This window comes from Macaca thibetana, chromosome 8 (assembly GCF_024542745.1).
Source record: "Macaca thibetana thibetana isolate TM-01 chromosome 8, ASM2454274v1, whole genome shotgun sequence".
Taxonomy (NCBI): Eukaryota; Metazoa; Chordata; class Mammalia; order Primates; family Cercopithecidae; genus Macaca; species Macaca thibetana.
Window position 1 is genome coordinate 85,858,978 of NC_065585.1, and position 15,175 is coordinate 85,874,152.

Below are 15,175 nucleotides of genomic sequence, written 5' to 3' on the forward strand. Positions count from 1 at the left end.
GATTCATGACTTTAAGGTCATAACATCAAATATAAGATTTTGTTTCTACCTTAAGGAATAGTTCATGAAGTACTAAAATGTGTAAAGGACAAATGGAAACCTTTTTTTTTTTTAACATACAGAACAAGACAATATTGAATTAAGACAAGAAAGTTCTCTGTTTCCATAGTCAATAGTAAAGAAGCACGATGCTTAGTTCAATTAAAGGAAAGTGGATTTGAAAAAGAAAATAGTTTCTTTTTATAAAATGAGGCAAACTTACAGATATCATGCCATGGTGAGCTATAGAGACAAATACTGAGTCTGAATTTGCAAATGGGATGGATCATTGTATGACTGTTAACATAAAATTTGCAGCTCTGTAAACCCAGATCGTGATTTAAAGATAATAAAATCTCATGCTTCAGGGTATAAGTTAATCACCTGCATGGACCAGAAAGAAGTTTTCTTCCAGAAGGAGCAATGCACAATTGAGTAGGTGCATAAATTTTGTTTAATTTTCAATGCATCAAGTATCGGTCAGTGCTGAAAACAAGAATCAAATTAGATGGACTATTAATTTGATTTGGTTCAGAAACTCTTATATTGTTCTTTCCACTGAGTTTTATGTATTGTGTTTATACTTTGCTATTTTAAATAACAATAGCTTTGTCAATCTTTCATTTTTATAGCACGTATCATCCCAGAATGGGGGAAATTATACGCTATGCAGTATTATCTTCTTTATACAAAGTAGATGGGATTGAAGCTACCTTGGATAATCAACAATTTGGTTAGTAAGAGGTATCTTCAGGCTTATAGAGTTGTATCCTTTATACATTTTGCATATGTCCAAGGAACCCGCTACAGATAATCCTCAAAATGTCTCTCTGGCCACTACCCCCACTTTATGGCTTGTAGAAAATATCTTCCAGAATCTGTGGTCTAAAAGCACATAGGAAAGAGAACATACTCTGAAACTAACAGCAAAGAACACATTTCTCCTGTGAAAGTGTGGGATCCAAAGGTTGATTTTCAGTTGTCTACATGCTGGGAAACACATTTGTCAGGTGACCAATACGACACTCATTGCTAAATAAAAGTGGTTAATGTGTTTAAAAGTGGAAACAAATGCACATTACTTAGTATGTATGGGAAAATAGTTCTAATTTCTGAATGATAGGTATAGAAGTCTTCATATGCGATATAATTGATTAGCAAAATTGTAGCCTTGCTTTCACAGTTAAATTGAAAAAAAATGACAGTAAGAGTACATTATGATTTCTATGTATTTTCATTTAATCGCATTATGAATTTATGGCAGTTTGCCACTGAAAATGAACTTATTCTACCTATCTTCCAGAACAATAAAATAGCTCTGTAACTAATAGATTGTCTATTGTACTAGTCTGCTTAATAATTAATGAAAAGCGAAGCCAGAAGCAGGTTTTTCCTCATCTAAATGAGTGGACCATTATATAAAGATACAAATTCCCAAAGTAAGGGTGAGACTGAACTAGCTGCCCTGCTGCCGCCGTTCCCCCAAGAGCAGTGAGGCATAAAGGGCAGTGTATCTAACCAAAGGACAGAGCGGAAAGCTGCAATTTCTCATCACTTCAGGAAGGGTTTGGCTCCTGCCGAGAGCAGAGAAGAGCATGAGGAAGGTCAGTCTAATACTCTGTGGCTTTTCCAAGTCTTCAGATCCTTCCTCACTCCATGGGAAGAGGAATGGTGTGTCTGGTCAAGGGGGCAAGTCAGCAAGGGCAATGGTGGCTGCCTGGAGGATTGCTCAAGAGTAGTCATTCACGCCTTAGAAAACATAATTATGTTTTTACGTACTTTGCACTATGGTAGATGCGTGGGCTACAGAAATTCAAGTCCCTACCATTAAAAAAAGATCCCCTTTTGGAGGAATCAGGATATCTTTGTGAAAAGAGTCTACAGGTAGAGAACTCACATTGGAGCACTTGCCACATTTAGGCACATGGCTGGATACATTATTTGTTGTCACATTCAATGATTAGAAAATAAAGGGAAAATATATATAACTTCCCCCAAAGTCTCCCTCCCTCTATGTTAAAAATTATGTTTCAAGTGTTGTCTGATTCATCATCTTTGGAACTGTATTTACTTTGAGTTTGCCAATAGTTCTTCTAGTGATTAAAAGTGACTACTCTTTCAAAGTAGGTTGAAGGGGACTGGTCTTTGCAGCTTTGATATAGAGGACATAAATGATAAATAAGTGGCTAGACAGAGAAAATGTTTTGTGTTTAATTATCCATGAGAAAAGAGAGCTTTCCAAGGTTGGTAATAAAGTATCTCAAATTAGGTTGCTATCTGTTGACTTCTATAAATCTGTATATCTATTCCATCTCTGTCTGCTTATCTATCATCTGTCTATATGATGGACCACATACTATTATTTAAATAGTAGAATTCAGGAGAATTAGATTCATTGTTTATTTTGAATTTGATATTTTTATTTCTTTAGCCAAAAGTTACCTCATTATCTAGTAATAAGTTATATACAGAAATTAAAAATGAAAACATTTTTACAATTACACATATTTTCTACTTTTGATCATAGGAGAATGTGAGTGACTTGTATTATTTTTAAATTAAAAACAACAACTATAAAGCAAAAACTAAAGATGTACCAATATGTATCCATTTTTATAAATATGATTTCTTTCTGGTATGAAGTCAACACAGTCTGTGACTAAATATGAAACTAGCCTTTCTGCAATAGGCTAAAAAGAGGGAATTCAAACACACCGAACACTTTTCCAGATTACTTAAACACACAGACTTAAGACATAATCTTTCTGGCATATATGGAATAATTTTTTAGGCATATCAATTGCAGTACATGTTATTCTGATGTGGAAGTAGTCACTGTTTACACAGCTTCGATTAACCCATTTGACCTTTTCCTTGAATTGTTAACTATTTTGCACATCAACAATAAGAATTTTTAAATGGAAGCCAAAAAAAATCTACTTAAAACTTTTTTTTTAATTGAAAGTACCTTTTAGGAGCTACATTTAATAAAGCTTTTTTGATCTAAAACCTCCCTTAAAGATTTTTCATGAACAGTTTTTGACATTTTTCATGTTAATAGCGAAGACAGGGAGTCTAAATGTTTGTTCCTATTTCAGAAAGCTGCATCAACAGTGACACAGGGAAAAATGTCAGGATGAGAGGACTCTCCAAAGGGGCTGGAATTATTTGGGTACACCTTACTTTATACTGTGCATGGAGTATTCAGAGTCTCACAGGACCCCAGGTTTCCATGGTTTGACATACTTTTACAGGTGTCAGATGTGTCCTTTCTGTAATGACAGAATGTGGGGCTAATCGTCCACCCACCCCAGCCTGTCCCCCTGGGAGTCAGCAGACATATGCAGCATCATTCTTACAGTAGTTTTCATGAAACTTGACTGCATTATTAAAGACAAATGAGTTGTGTTGCTAACTGTATTGTAAGCTGCCTGGTGATAATGAAGCTACCCGGCTTGAGTTTCATGCCGTCATGCGTGATGAACCCGTTTCTCTAAGGGCCTGTCAGTGGGTTGCCTGGTGGTGCACCGAGCAGAAGGACCCCGAGAGCCCTCATGGCACAGTGCTCCCTGCAGTGCGGAGAGTAGCAAGAAACTCACTTTGACTTGAAAGCTGAATAAGCATGACATCGAGATTGCAGAGTAAAAGCATATATGCGTCCTCAAGACCTTGTTTTGACAAAGTGATTTTTTTTTTCTCCAGTCCATTTTATCATTTTTTTCTTTCCAGTTGGTTCTACCTTCTATCTTTGGTTGTTTTATCAGTCTCTTCCTCTCAGGAAATGTAGGAGGTAGGTTCAGACCCATGAGGAATTGCTACAGACTTAATTCTTGTTCAGTTTTTAAATCAATTAAAATATTATTAGGAAATGACCATATGAAGGTGTGGAAAAATTAGGGCAAAATTATATTAATTTATGATGGAGTCTAAAATTTCTAAGAGAGATTATTTTTATCTACTTCATTATGGAGGACAATTCATCACCAACTTCATTTTAAAACTCAGGATAAGTTCTGCAGTTACTTTGAAGAGTATATTAATGTAGTTTTATATGACTTCAGAAAGGTATTTTAGAACTCTGTTCTCCCATATCCATTTCCATCAGCCAGCTTTGTTTTCTTTGTGCAAATATCTAGGCCAAGTCTCTTTGAGAATATAAAAAAGGAAAAATTAAAAACCAAACCTATAATCTATAGAAGAACTCCAGAACTGAATTGCTTTGAAAGTAATCTTCACGTGTGTTTCCCATTTGGGCATTCGCGGCATCTGCCTTCCCCGTCCCCCCCTCCACAAACCCATCTTGTTACCCTCATTTGGATGATGAGAAAAGTCACCAAGTTAAACATTTAGGCAAAGGAACAAAATGTCATTGCAGATTGTTTTCAATTTCATAAAAAGGGATGGAAGCTATCTTGTATAAATCACATTACAAATAGTGGTGGAGGGATTCTAAGATGAGACTCCAGGATAGTCACGGGTATGGATTCCAGGGAAAGTGCTTTAATAAATTCACAAAGCATCATACCTAGAATCAACACTCATGTATCAGCCTCCCAATTCTGCTCATTTGTTTCCTCAACAGAGCTACAGTGAACCTGTTGACGTGAAGACATCTCAACCTCCTCAGCTGATCAATTCCAAGCCGTCGGTGTTCCACGGGCCCAGCCAGGCCCACTCGGCTCTGTACCTAAGTTCCCACTATCACCAACAACCAGGAATGAATCCTCACCTAACCGCCATGCATCCTAGTCTCCCCAGGAACATAGCCCCCAAGCCGAATAACCAAATGCCAGTGACTGTCTCTATAGCGAACATGGCTGTGTCCCCTCCTCCTCCCCTCCAGATCAGCCCGCCTCTTCACCAGCATCTCAACATGCAGCAGCACCAGCCGCTCACCATGCAGCAGCCCCTTGGGAACCAGCTCCCTATGCAGGTCCAGTCCGCCTTACACTCACCCACCATGCAGCAAGTAAGTGCAATGGCTCTGGACTTAGAGTGTGCACCCCTATTGTGAAGTGTGGTGGCGGGGGGTGGGAGGGCTGTTTATCCACGACAGGATGGGGGATATGTGTTTTCTATCCTTCTGTGTAAGTCAAGAGAGCACTAAAGATATTCAACAAATATCTGCTTTCTGCAAAATGTAATTTACAAGTAGTGAGTTCGTGTGGCATTATGCCATCACAATTGACAGTTGCTTCTTTTCATAATCACTCGTTTCTTTCCCATGATATCCATTTTGCTTCATGTTTCTAATCATTCTTCTTGTTTTCTGTTTCTTGAATAAAGTACATTTGTTATTTTAAGATACCAAGTGCTGCCGAATCTCTCTGGAATAGAGAATTCTACAACTTTTTAAAAAATATTGTTTGGAGATGAGAAAGTCTTGACTGGTATGCCTCTTGAGTCCAATAAATGCTGAAAAATGAAATCAGATCCAACACCAAATCTGGTGGAACCCTGAAAGTCCTAAGAACTGAACATTTTAACCAGAGTTTTATTTAAAAATGGATATCTGGCTTCTGCATAAATTGAAAAACACAGACTGTTTGGAAGCCTCCCTACCCACTCCCTGATTATTGAAACCATTTGTGTGCAATTTTAGCTTAACTTTTCTTTGAAACCAAATCTTCCTTTTGGATTTTGGTATTATTTTAAAATTTGAAAATTAGGCTCAAACAATATAAACTAAACTGAACAGAAGGCATCCTGAAATCCTAAAACTATTTTTTAAATTTTATTTTAAAAAATAAAAGCAGCTTTGCGCAGTGGCTGTATCGTAGCCAATGAAGTTTATCTGAGATGTGATTATTGCCAATTGAAAGCTTCTCCCAGTACCCTGCCATGACAACTCGCAGTATAGTTGACACTGGCAATCTTTTATAGTCTCTATGGAGACTGAATATAATTTTTTAAAAAATAAATAAAAGTAAAAACTACAAATCACATTAAATGCAGGTATCACTTATATACTCCAATTGGAGAACTCTCTTGTTCTCCAAGCTATAAGGATGTAAGGCAAACACAGCTTTCCTGTAGAATTGAAGTCCTACCTCTCTGTGGAATTCAAATCGTTAGTTGGACTGGGGAGATGGAGCGGAAGGAGAGGCAGAAAAAGAAATCAAATATACGTAGTCCCCAATTCATTATTATTATTACTATTATTATTATTGACAGGACTTTTGAGAGCTCACAGTAACAAGCCCAATGCTTTTAATATACCCCCTCTCCTTTAATTCTCAGAAAACTTACAGTGCGGGTACTAGCATTATCTTCATTTAGAGGAAGACACTGAGGCTTGGCAGAGTTAAGTCATATGCTCATAAGGTTAGAGCTGGAATTCAAACCCAGGTCTGTTCAAAACTCAGAGGCTGAATTCTAAGGACTTGCTGCATCTCATTCACAATGATTCTTGCGGACTCTTAACTCTTTCATATGAGAAAACCTGTATCTCCTAAGAATTCAAAGGATCTTTAAATTCTGGTTACTTCTCAAATCAAAATGGTTATGGAGAACAAAGGGATTCATCTTCTTACTGAAGTCTTTCTTGGTCCCTAAGCCAAAGATACTGCTAAAGCTATGACAACTTTCTTATCTGCATCCAGCACACCAGTTGTTGATTCACTGGGGAAGAAGAGTATGTAGAAAGCCACTTCCCACCACCCTGCCTTGTCTTAAGAGGCGTATGACTGAGTTATATTCTTAGGGGCAAATTCCCACTCTTCCCATCAGACATCAACTTCAATTAAAGGAACATTCTTGGGTATCCATGCATCTTAACGAACCAGTAGTGTTTGTAAGAAGAATTAATGGTTTGGAGGACACCACCTTTGGTTGGATGATTGACATCTGTTTGAGGGTGCTGCCCGGCTAAGGACCCATGTTTTGCTTACAGCACTATAGTTGGGGGCTGTTTCTTTCTGGAGGAAAAAAAACAAAAATTCAGTTTCCTCACCATGCTGAGGGCTGGAGCTGTGTGCAGAGGAGATCCTTTCTCTGATTTATCACTCAGAGATGATTACTTTTTCTATTTATGCTAACACAAACACCTTGGATGATATGGCTGTGATCCTGAATAGTTTTCAAATATTTCAGATTTACATAAGACCACATATAAAAATCCAAGAGATTTGTCTTTCCATATAGAATGTTAACTGTATAAGAAAAAATAGAACAGATTACACTGGACAAGTTATTCATCATCCTTTAAGTCAGTTCTGTTAGTGTATCCCAAAAAGTATGCTTGCTGAGATGGGAAGACCTGATTACAATTTACCCAAATGGCGTAAACCCAAAATGGAGAGTAAATCGCTTCAAAGACTACATTAACTAAGAACTCTTTTAACAATGCCTTGATCATGGTAAGTAGTCAAAATAATTGTTGAGTAGTGAACAAAGGGACAAACAAATAAGCAGTAAAAGTGTTTCACTGTTAGAATGAATTAAAGATCAGCTAGTAGAATTTCAATTTCAATTCCTTGGAAGTTTTTAAAAATGTAATTGATTTGAAAAAATTTTAATTGAACCCCTAACATGTGCTAGACACTGTCTAGGCTCTGGAAATTGAGTGATGAGTGAGAACAAGTCATGAGACCCCTGCCCCGTGGAGTTGGCAGGGGAGGGATGGCAGTGGTGATATGATAAACAAATAACAAAGGTCTTCTGAAAACAAATAAAACTGGAAGACAGAATTCCAGACTTTCAGGGTGCATGGAGGAAGGATGGAGCCTTTAGCTGGGATGGACAAGGAAGGCCTTCTCAAGGGCTGGCACAGTGACCTGAAGGATGAGAAGAGGAAGTATGCTTTAAATACTGGAAAGTGGGAAGGGTGTGGAGGACGTTCCCACAGACAGCAGCAGCCAGGAAAGGGGACTCTAGGCTGGGAGAGCCAATCTGGGGAGGAGCATGGCCTGTCTAGGAGATGGGAAGGAGGCCAGTGGGAAGCAGGGAAATAGAGAGGTAGGGGCAAGGTCAGAGTCAAGGGCAGGGAATTGGAGTGGGATCCTGCAGGTGATGGGGACTGGTATCCCCAGAGAACTGATAATCCCAAAATCAGGATCAAAAAGGGAGTCCACCTCCCCTCCACGCTGTCACTTCATTTATTGCCACCGCCACAGTTTGTTGGGGCCCACATCCGAATCATCAGTTAGTCTTCAGCCTGTAGATGCAGACCTGAGTTGTGGATAAAATCCGACCTGATTCATCATTCAAAACACCTTTATCTTGAAGATGTTTGCTTCCCCATGTGGGAGCCATGTGGACATATCCAAACACCAGACAGAGAGAGAGAGAGAGAGAGAGAGAGAGAGAAGAAAGTTAACAGCAACTGTATTTTTAAAATAGTGTCTCATATTCCAGTATTACTTTAGCTATTTTATTATCCTTTTGAAAATGAATGTATCCTACAAAAATGATTGTGTAGTCCACCAGGAATAATAGTTTCATTTTTTTTCTAGAATAATGTTTTATACACTGAAACCATGGACCTGCTTTTTTTTGTCCAATTTTCTTCCTTTTTTTCTGCTCATGAGATTGTCGAATGAGGTCAAGAGAAAAAAATCATTAATATCTGTCAACTTCCTTTATAAACTTAAGAAAAAATCTTTGTATGATATCACACAGACAGATTTTCAATTTCCTTGTGTAATAAACAGCTGCTTTAGGATTTGGGTGTAATTTAAAGGTTTTAAAAAAATCACATTGAGATTGATGAATAAATCAGTTGTGAAGACAAAAACATTGATGCCTGTTGAAAATACCTCTCCAGACAGGCAGGAAATGAAATTAGTTCCCAGTAAAGTGTGGATATGAGGATCACTGTTTGGTTGTGCTGCAGGCTTTTTCGGACTTGCTCTGGTGGCACAACAAAACTGCGAGGGCTGCAGAAATCTAATTAAAGAGCAAATGTCCCTTCTGACATCAAATTAATCTTTATCATGTTTCCTATTTTTATTTCAATCTGGCACCAGAAAATGAAATTTAAAATTCCAGGCATGCTACAAAACAGTTGGCGATTTTTCTCCTGAGTATTAAAATGCAAAATATTCAGTCTTGTTTAATTAGACTACTAAGCAAACGTTTTTTCAGAAACTGTATATCATCATGTTGTTTCATATTTACACCAATAATCAATATTTACTGAGTGCTACATTTGACCTCAGCATCTCTTTTTATAGTGTTCAGAAGTATGTGTCATTTTCTAAATTGAAAGAAAGTAAAATAATGTGAAATAATATTACTTCAGGCTTTGCTTGTATTTTTCTTGGTCCTTGATATTAGTGATCTTCTTAAAACAGACATTGAAGTTAGCTGAAGTTTAAATCTTTGAACTTTGTAGCTAACACATAATTTTGGTTTTGTAAACTGAAGTCACTCATTTAATCTTAAACTAATAATGTTTTCTCACAACCTGAGGAACTATTTTCATTCATGGGGAAAAAATGGCGGTTTCTGTTGCCTTTGTGTGGGGAAAGGCAGCAAAAGGGGGTGGGCGTTCTTGCGTGGTTGATGGATTTGTTTATTTGTGCTTGTTTTTTTTGTGTGTGTGCTTGCTTTTGCTTTTTCATATGTTTCCACACCATCAACTAAGTCCATGTATTCTCGACTACTTCTTTTTTGAGACTTTTGTCCTTTTAGGTTACATTTTGTCAACTGTGTAAAAATTCAATATGGAGACCGAACATGGTGGCTCACTCCTGTAATCCCAGCATTTTGGGAGGCCACGGTGGGAGGATCGCTTTAACCCAGAAATTGGAAATGAACCTGGGAAATCTGGCGAATCTCTGTCTCTACAACACATACATGCACACCAAAAAAAATTTAGCAATTTTTTTTGCATAGTGGCAGCACCTGTAGTCCCAGCTACTTGGGAGGTTAAGGTGGACGGATCACTTGAGCCCAGGAGGTGGAGACTGCAGTGAGCCAAGCTGGTGCCATTGCACTCCAGCCTGGGTGACAGAGGAAGAGCCTGTCTCAAAAACAAAACAAAACAGAAATCCAATATGGAGAACTTTACACTAAAAATATAGCAGCTGGCTGCAATGGCTCATGCCCATAATCCCAGCACTTTGGGAGACCAAGGTAAGAGGATCACTTGAGCCCCGGAGTTCAAGACCAGCCTGGGCAACATTGCAAGTCTCCATCTGTACAAAAAAAAAAAAAATTGTATATATACACACACACACACACATATACATATATATATATAAATTTAAATTAGCCAGGCATAGTGGCACACACCTGTAGTTCTAGCTACCTGGGAGGCCAAGGCATAAGGGTTGGGTTAGCCTAGGAGTTTGAGGCTGCAGTGAGCTGTGATCATGCCACTGCTCTCCATTCTGGGTGACAGAGCAAAACCCAGTCTCTATCAACAACAAAAAGATAGGAAATCCCTGACATTTAAACATTTATATACCCTGAACCTTTCCAACAGTAGCATCAAACAGTCTGCAATAAACTTTACTTACAAAAAGCATGATTTATTGAGCCTCTATTATGGGCAAGGCCCTGAGAATACCCAGTAAGGATTTGAAACACTCTCTGATCTCAAGATGCTTACAGCAGCCTTGTGATGAGGCTGAATAAAGGAAGCCAAGACAAGACTCCTCTCGAGAGTTTTCTCCTGCCCTTCGCCCAGCATCGAAATAGACACTAGGGAAATATTTTGGAAGATATTTACAGCTTGAGGAACAGGTCACATCTACATAGACAAACTTATTTTCCTTAAGCAAGCTGTGAATTTCTTTTAGTCTGTGTGAGATCAAGTAACCAGTCTTGTTGAATTCTCCATTCTTCAGTGATTTGTCTCCAATTCAGAGTTTTGTCTTTGTCCACAGTTTGTGTGGGAATCAGTGGTGATGTTGGCTGGAAGTCTTTATCATTTGAATGGGAAATAAACCTAATACCTAAAACTGAATAATGAGAAATTAGAATCTTTGGTAATAGGTGTCTTCGAGTCTTTACACGAGGGACACCCAAACATGAATAAAAGTCTAAGGAGGTATCCCTAGTTAAAAATCAATCCTCCCATCATCCTGCTGAGTTCTTTAAAAGTGAAAATTCACCAATATTATGCCTTCAAAACCTTTCTCCAAGTAAATAGAGAATGGTTTGTTTTTTAATCTCTTGATTTCTTAGTGGTTAAAACCATGGATGGAGTCTGCTTCAGAGACAACCATAAGATTAATTAAGTTGCCTTTTTGGTCATTTCCAGCAAAGCTTGCTTATGTGGCTCTTGAATTCACCAGAGAATCTAAAAATAAATCTTAGTGTAGAATGCTTTTTGTTTACCAGATATAGCTGTATACTTCAGAGATTCTGTCCTTGAATTTTTAATAGCTTCGCTAGGATTAAAAGTCAACACTTCACCATGCCAGTGTATTAGCAGAATCTTCCTGAAGTCTGATTATTGTTTGCCAGTTAATAGACTTTTCAATTAAAAAATATTTGCTCTGTCGTACACTTTTCCCTCCCTGTGTTTTCCAATGGCAAGTTGTTTTGAATCTCTTTTCTCTATATTAGTCCAACAACTGTTAAAAAGCTTTGGTTGAAATTTTTTAGCTGAGGGAGAAATACAAATAAAAGAAGAAGCAGATGGTCCCTTTGTGACTGAATGAAGAAAAAGGGGTTTGAGAACAATATGTGAATAGGTGTAGTCTAATAAAACACTCAGCCACCTGCTGCCTGAATCCTTCAAAAAAGATTCTGTTGCATATTCTGGGGATTAACTATTAATGTATCCTTACGTTTGATAGAAAACATAAACTTTGAGGGGTTTAGGCCCTCTTCTCCCTTTGTTTTGATTTAGTTGGCTCCTCTATATTTGAAATTGTTTCTCAATTCAATTTATCTGCTCAAGGGTATAATTAAAGGTTTTCTGACACATGATTAAATGAAGGAAAGGTAAAAAGAATGGACTTGTGGACATTTCTTTTCTACCTTTGTTTTAAATTTTCTGGGCTCTTCCGACAGGCTTGCCCTTGCAGAGACAGAAGCAAGAGGCCTAGTGTGTCTGCAAAGAATGAATAAATATTTAGGTGCTTTTCTTCTTAAAATGCATTTTGATCCTTATTTACGGACTTGCTTTCCCTTTCAGGGATTTACTCTTCAACCCGACTATCAGACTATTATCAATCCTACATCTACAGCTGCACAAGTTGTCACCCAAGCAATGGAGTATGTGCGTTCGGGGTGCAGAAATCCTCCCCCACAGCCGGTGGACTGGAATAACGACTACTGCAGTAGTGGGTAAGCGGGTGGTCATCGCCACCTGGTGGTGGACAGCACTCATAGCATGATATCATTCCTAGTTGATCGTTTTGTTGCTTCCAAAAACATGATCCGGGATAGTTTCACATTCGTGAAGGCAGAAGACACCAGAAATTGTTGAGCAGTCTTCTAGCTCTTCCAAGAATAAATGCCTTTAGCTCACTTCTCACTTCAGATGTAGGTTAACTAATTGCACTTTCCCAGTGAACAACTCAAGCTGGAGCAAATAATTCAAAGCCATCCATCCCCCCATTGTCACCTGTAGCTCAGAACGACTTGTAACAAGGAATTGTCTTTTTTCTCTTCATACAGGGGCATGCAGAGGGACAAAGCACTGTACCTTACTTGAGAGTCTGAACACCTCTTCTTTCCACTGAGGAATTCAGGGAAGTGTTTTCACCATGGATTGCTTTGTACAGTCAAGGCAGTTCTCCATTTTATTAGAAAATACAAGTTGCTAAGCACTTAGGACCATTTGAGCTTGTGGGTCACCCACTCTGGAAGAAATAGTCATGCTTCTTTATTATTTTTTTAATCCTTTATGGACATTGTTTTTCTTCTTCCCTGAAGGAAATTTGGACCATTCAGATTTTATGTTGGTTTTTTGCTGTGAAGTGCTGCGCTCTAGTAACTGCCTTAGCAACTGTAGATGTCTCGGATAAAAGTCCTGGATTTTCCATTGGTTTTCATAATGGGTGTTTATATGAAACTACTAAAGACTTTTTAAATGGCTTGATGTAGCAGTCATAGCAAGTTTGTAAATAGCATCTATGTTACACTCTCCTAGAGTATAAAATGTGAATGTTTTTGTAGCTAAATTGTAATTGAAACTGGCTCATTCCAGTTTATTGATTTCACAATAGGGGTTAAATTGGCAAACATTCATATTTTTACTTCATTTTTAAAACAACTGACTAATAGTTCTATATTTTCAAAATATTTGAAAATAAAAAGTATTCCCAAGTGATTTTAATTTAAAAACAAATTGGCTTTGTCTCATTGATCAGACAAAAAGAAACTAGTATTAAGGGAAGCGCAAACACATTTATTTTGTACTGCAGAAAAATTGCTTTTTTGTATCACTTTTTGTGTAATGGTTAGTAAATGTCATTTAAGTCCTTTTATGTATAAAACTGCCAAATGCTTACCTGGTATTTTATTAGATGCAGAAACAGATTGGAAACAGCTAAATTATAACCTTTACATATGGCTCTGTCTTATTGTTTCTTCATACTGTGTCTGTATTTAATCTTTTTTTATGGAACCTGTTGCGCCTATTTATGAAATAATAAATATAGGTGTTTGTAAGTAAATTTGTTAGTATTTGAAAGAGATTTCTTTGATGTTTTAACTTTTGCTGGCAAAAAAAAAAAATTCACGCTTGGTGTGAATACTTTATTATTTAGTTTTTACAGTAACATGAATAAAGCCAAACCTGCTTTTCATTTAGCAGCAAATTTAAGTAACCAGTCCTTATTTCTGCATTTCTTTGGTTGATGCAAACAAAAAACTATTATATTTAAGAACTTTATTTCCTCATACAATATAACGGAATTGCCCTCCAAGTCACACAAGCTCCAAGACTAAACAAACAGACAGGTCCTCTATCTTAAAAGGGTTGCTTCTTGGTTCTCAGCTGGTTCTAGTCAATTCTGAACCACCCCACCTCTCCCCGCAAAAAAAGTAAAAGTCAAACCAAACTTCCTCAAGCTGCATGCTTTTCACAAAATCCAGAAAGCATTTAAGAATTGAACTAGGGGCTGGAAGAAGTGAAAGGGAAGCATCTAAAAATGAAAGGTGAGTAACCAGACAGCAAAAGAAAAGGGAAAGCCATCCAAATTTGAAAGCTGTTGATAGAAATGACATTCTTGCTGTCTTTTGTGCCTCTACAAGCTACTACTCTTTCCAGAATTCCTGGGTCTTCCAAGAGAATTCTTAAGGTACCAGAGATTTGCTAGGGAACCAAAAGTGCTTGAAAATCTGCCTGAGGGCTTGCATAGCTTTCACATTGAAAAAAAAAGCTAGCAGATTACTCCTTTTTAGGGGATCATATCAAGAAAGTCTGGTTGGAAATCAAGGGAATGGCTGATGTCTCTTTCTTGGAATATGTGAAATAAAGTTAGCAATTTAACTAAATACAAATATATGCATTATGTAATCCACTCAGAATTAAACAGACAAAAGGTATGCTTGCTTTGGAATGATTTTAGGCATTGTACAACCTTGAATCACTTGAGCATGTAATAACTAATAAATAATGCAGATCCATGTGATTATTAAAATGACTGTAGCTGAGAGCTCTAATTTTCCTGTCTTGAAACTGTGTAAGAACTCATGTGATTAAGTTCACAGTTTATTGTTTGTCTGTTTAGTATTTTAGAAATATACCAGCACTACTAATTAACTAATGTCTTTTATTTATTATATTATGATAAAGTAAAAATTTCACTTGCATTAAGTCTAAACTGAGAAGGTAATTACTGGGAGGAGAATGAGCAGCTTTGACTTTGACAGGCGGTTTGTGCAGGAAAGCACAGCGCCGTGTTGTTTACAGCTTTTCTAGAGCAGCTGTGCGACCAGGGTAGAGAGTGTTGAAATTCAATACCAAATACAGTAAAAGCAAATGTAAATAAAAGAAAACACATCATCAATAAAACTGTTATTATGCGTGACCGTATTCTATCTGGTGATCCATCAGTCTCTAAAGAGCAAGCCTAGTCAGATGAGAAATCCCAAATAAATTTTATGGTGGAAGTGATCGAGCAGAGTGGGGGTTAATGGCTGCCATGGCCACAAACGTTCTTTCCTGAAACTCTGAGAACGCCCTCTCACCAACCTGAGGCTCTGGTACAGTGAGCTATTGCCTAGGAAA

General features: G+C 37.6%; 1 protein-coding gene and 1 non-coding gene across 2 annotated transcripts in view; both read left to right on the forward strand.

The window, feature by feature from the left end:
• TOX (thymocyte selection associated high mobility group box) overlaps positions 1–14,975 on the forward strand; it is a 313,432-nt gene extending 298,457 nt beyond the window's left edge. Inside the window, exons 7-9 of the mRNA XM_050802262.1 lie at positions 4,622–5,008; positions 12,131–12,282; positions 12,616–14,975. Of these exons, the coding sequence (XP_050658219.1) occupies positions 4,622–5,008; positions 12,131–12,282; positions 12,616–12,652 (576 nt within the window). The 3' untranslated portion in view covers positions 12,653–14,975. The remainder of the gene's footprint in view (positions 1–4,621; positions 5,009–12,130; positions 12,283–12,615) is intronic.
• On the forward strand, positions 5,794–5,934 carry LOC126961974 (U4 spliceosomal RNA). Its single transcript, XR_007728542.1, has one exon. It is a non-coding gene; the product is annotated as a U4 spliceosomal RNA (small nuclear RNA).
• Positions 14,976–15,175: the final 200 nt, after the last annotated feature.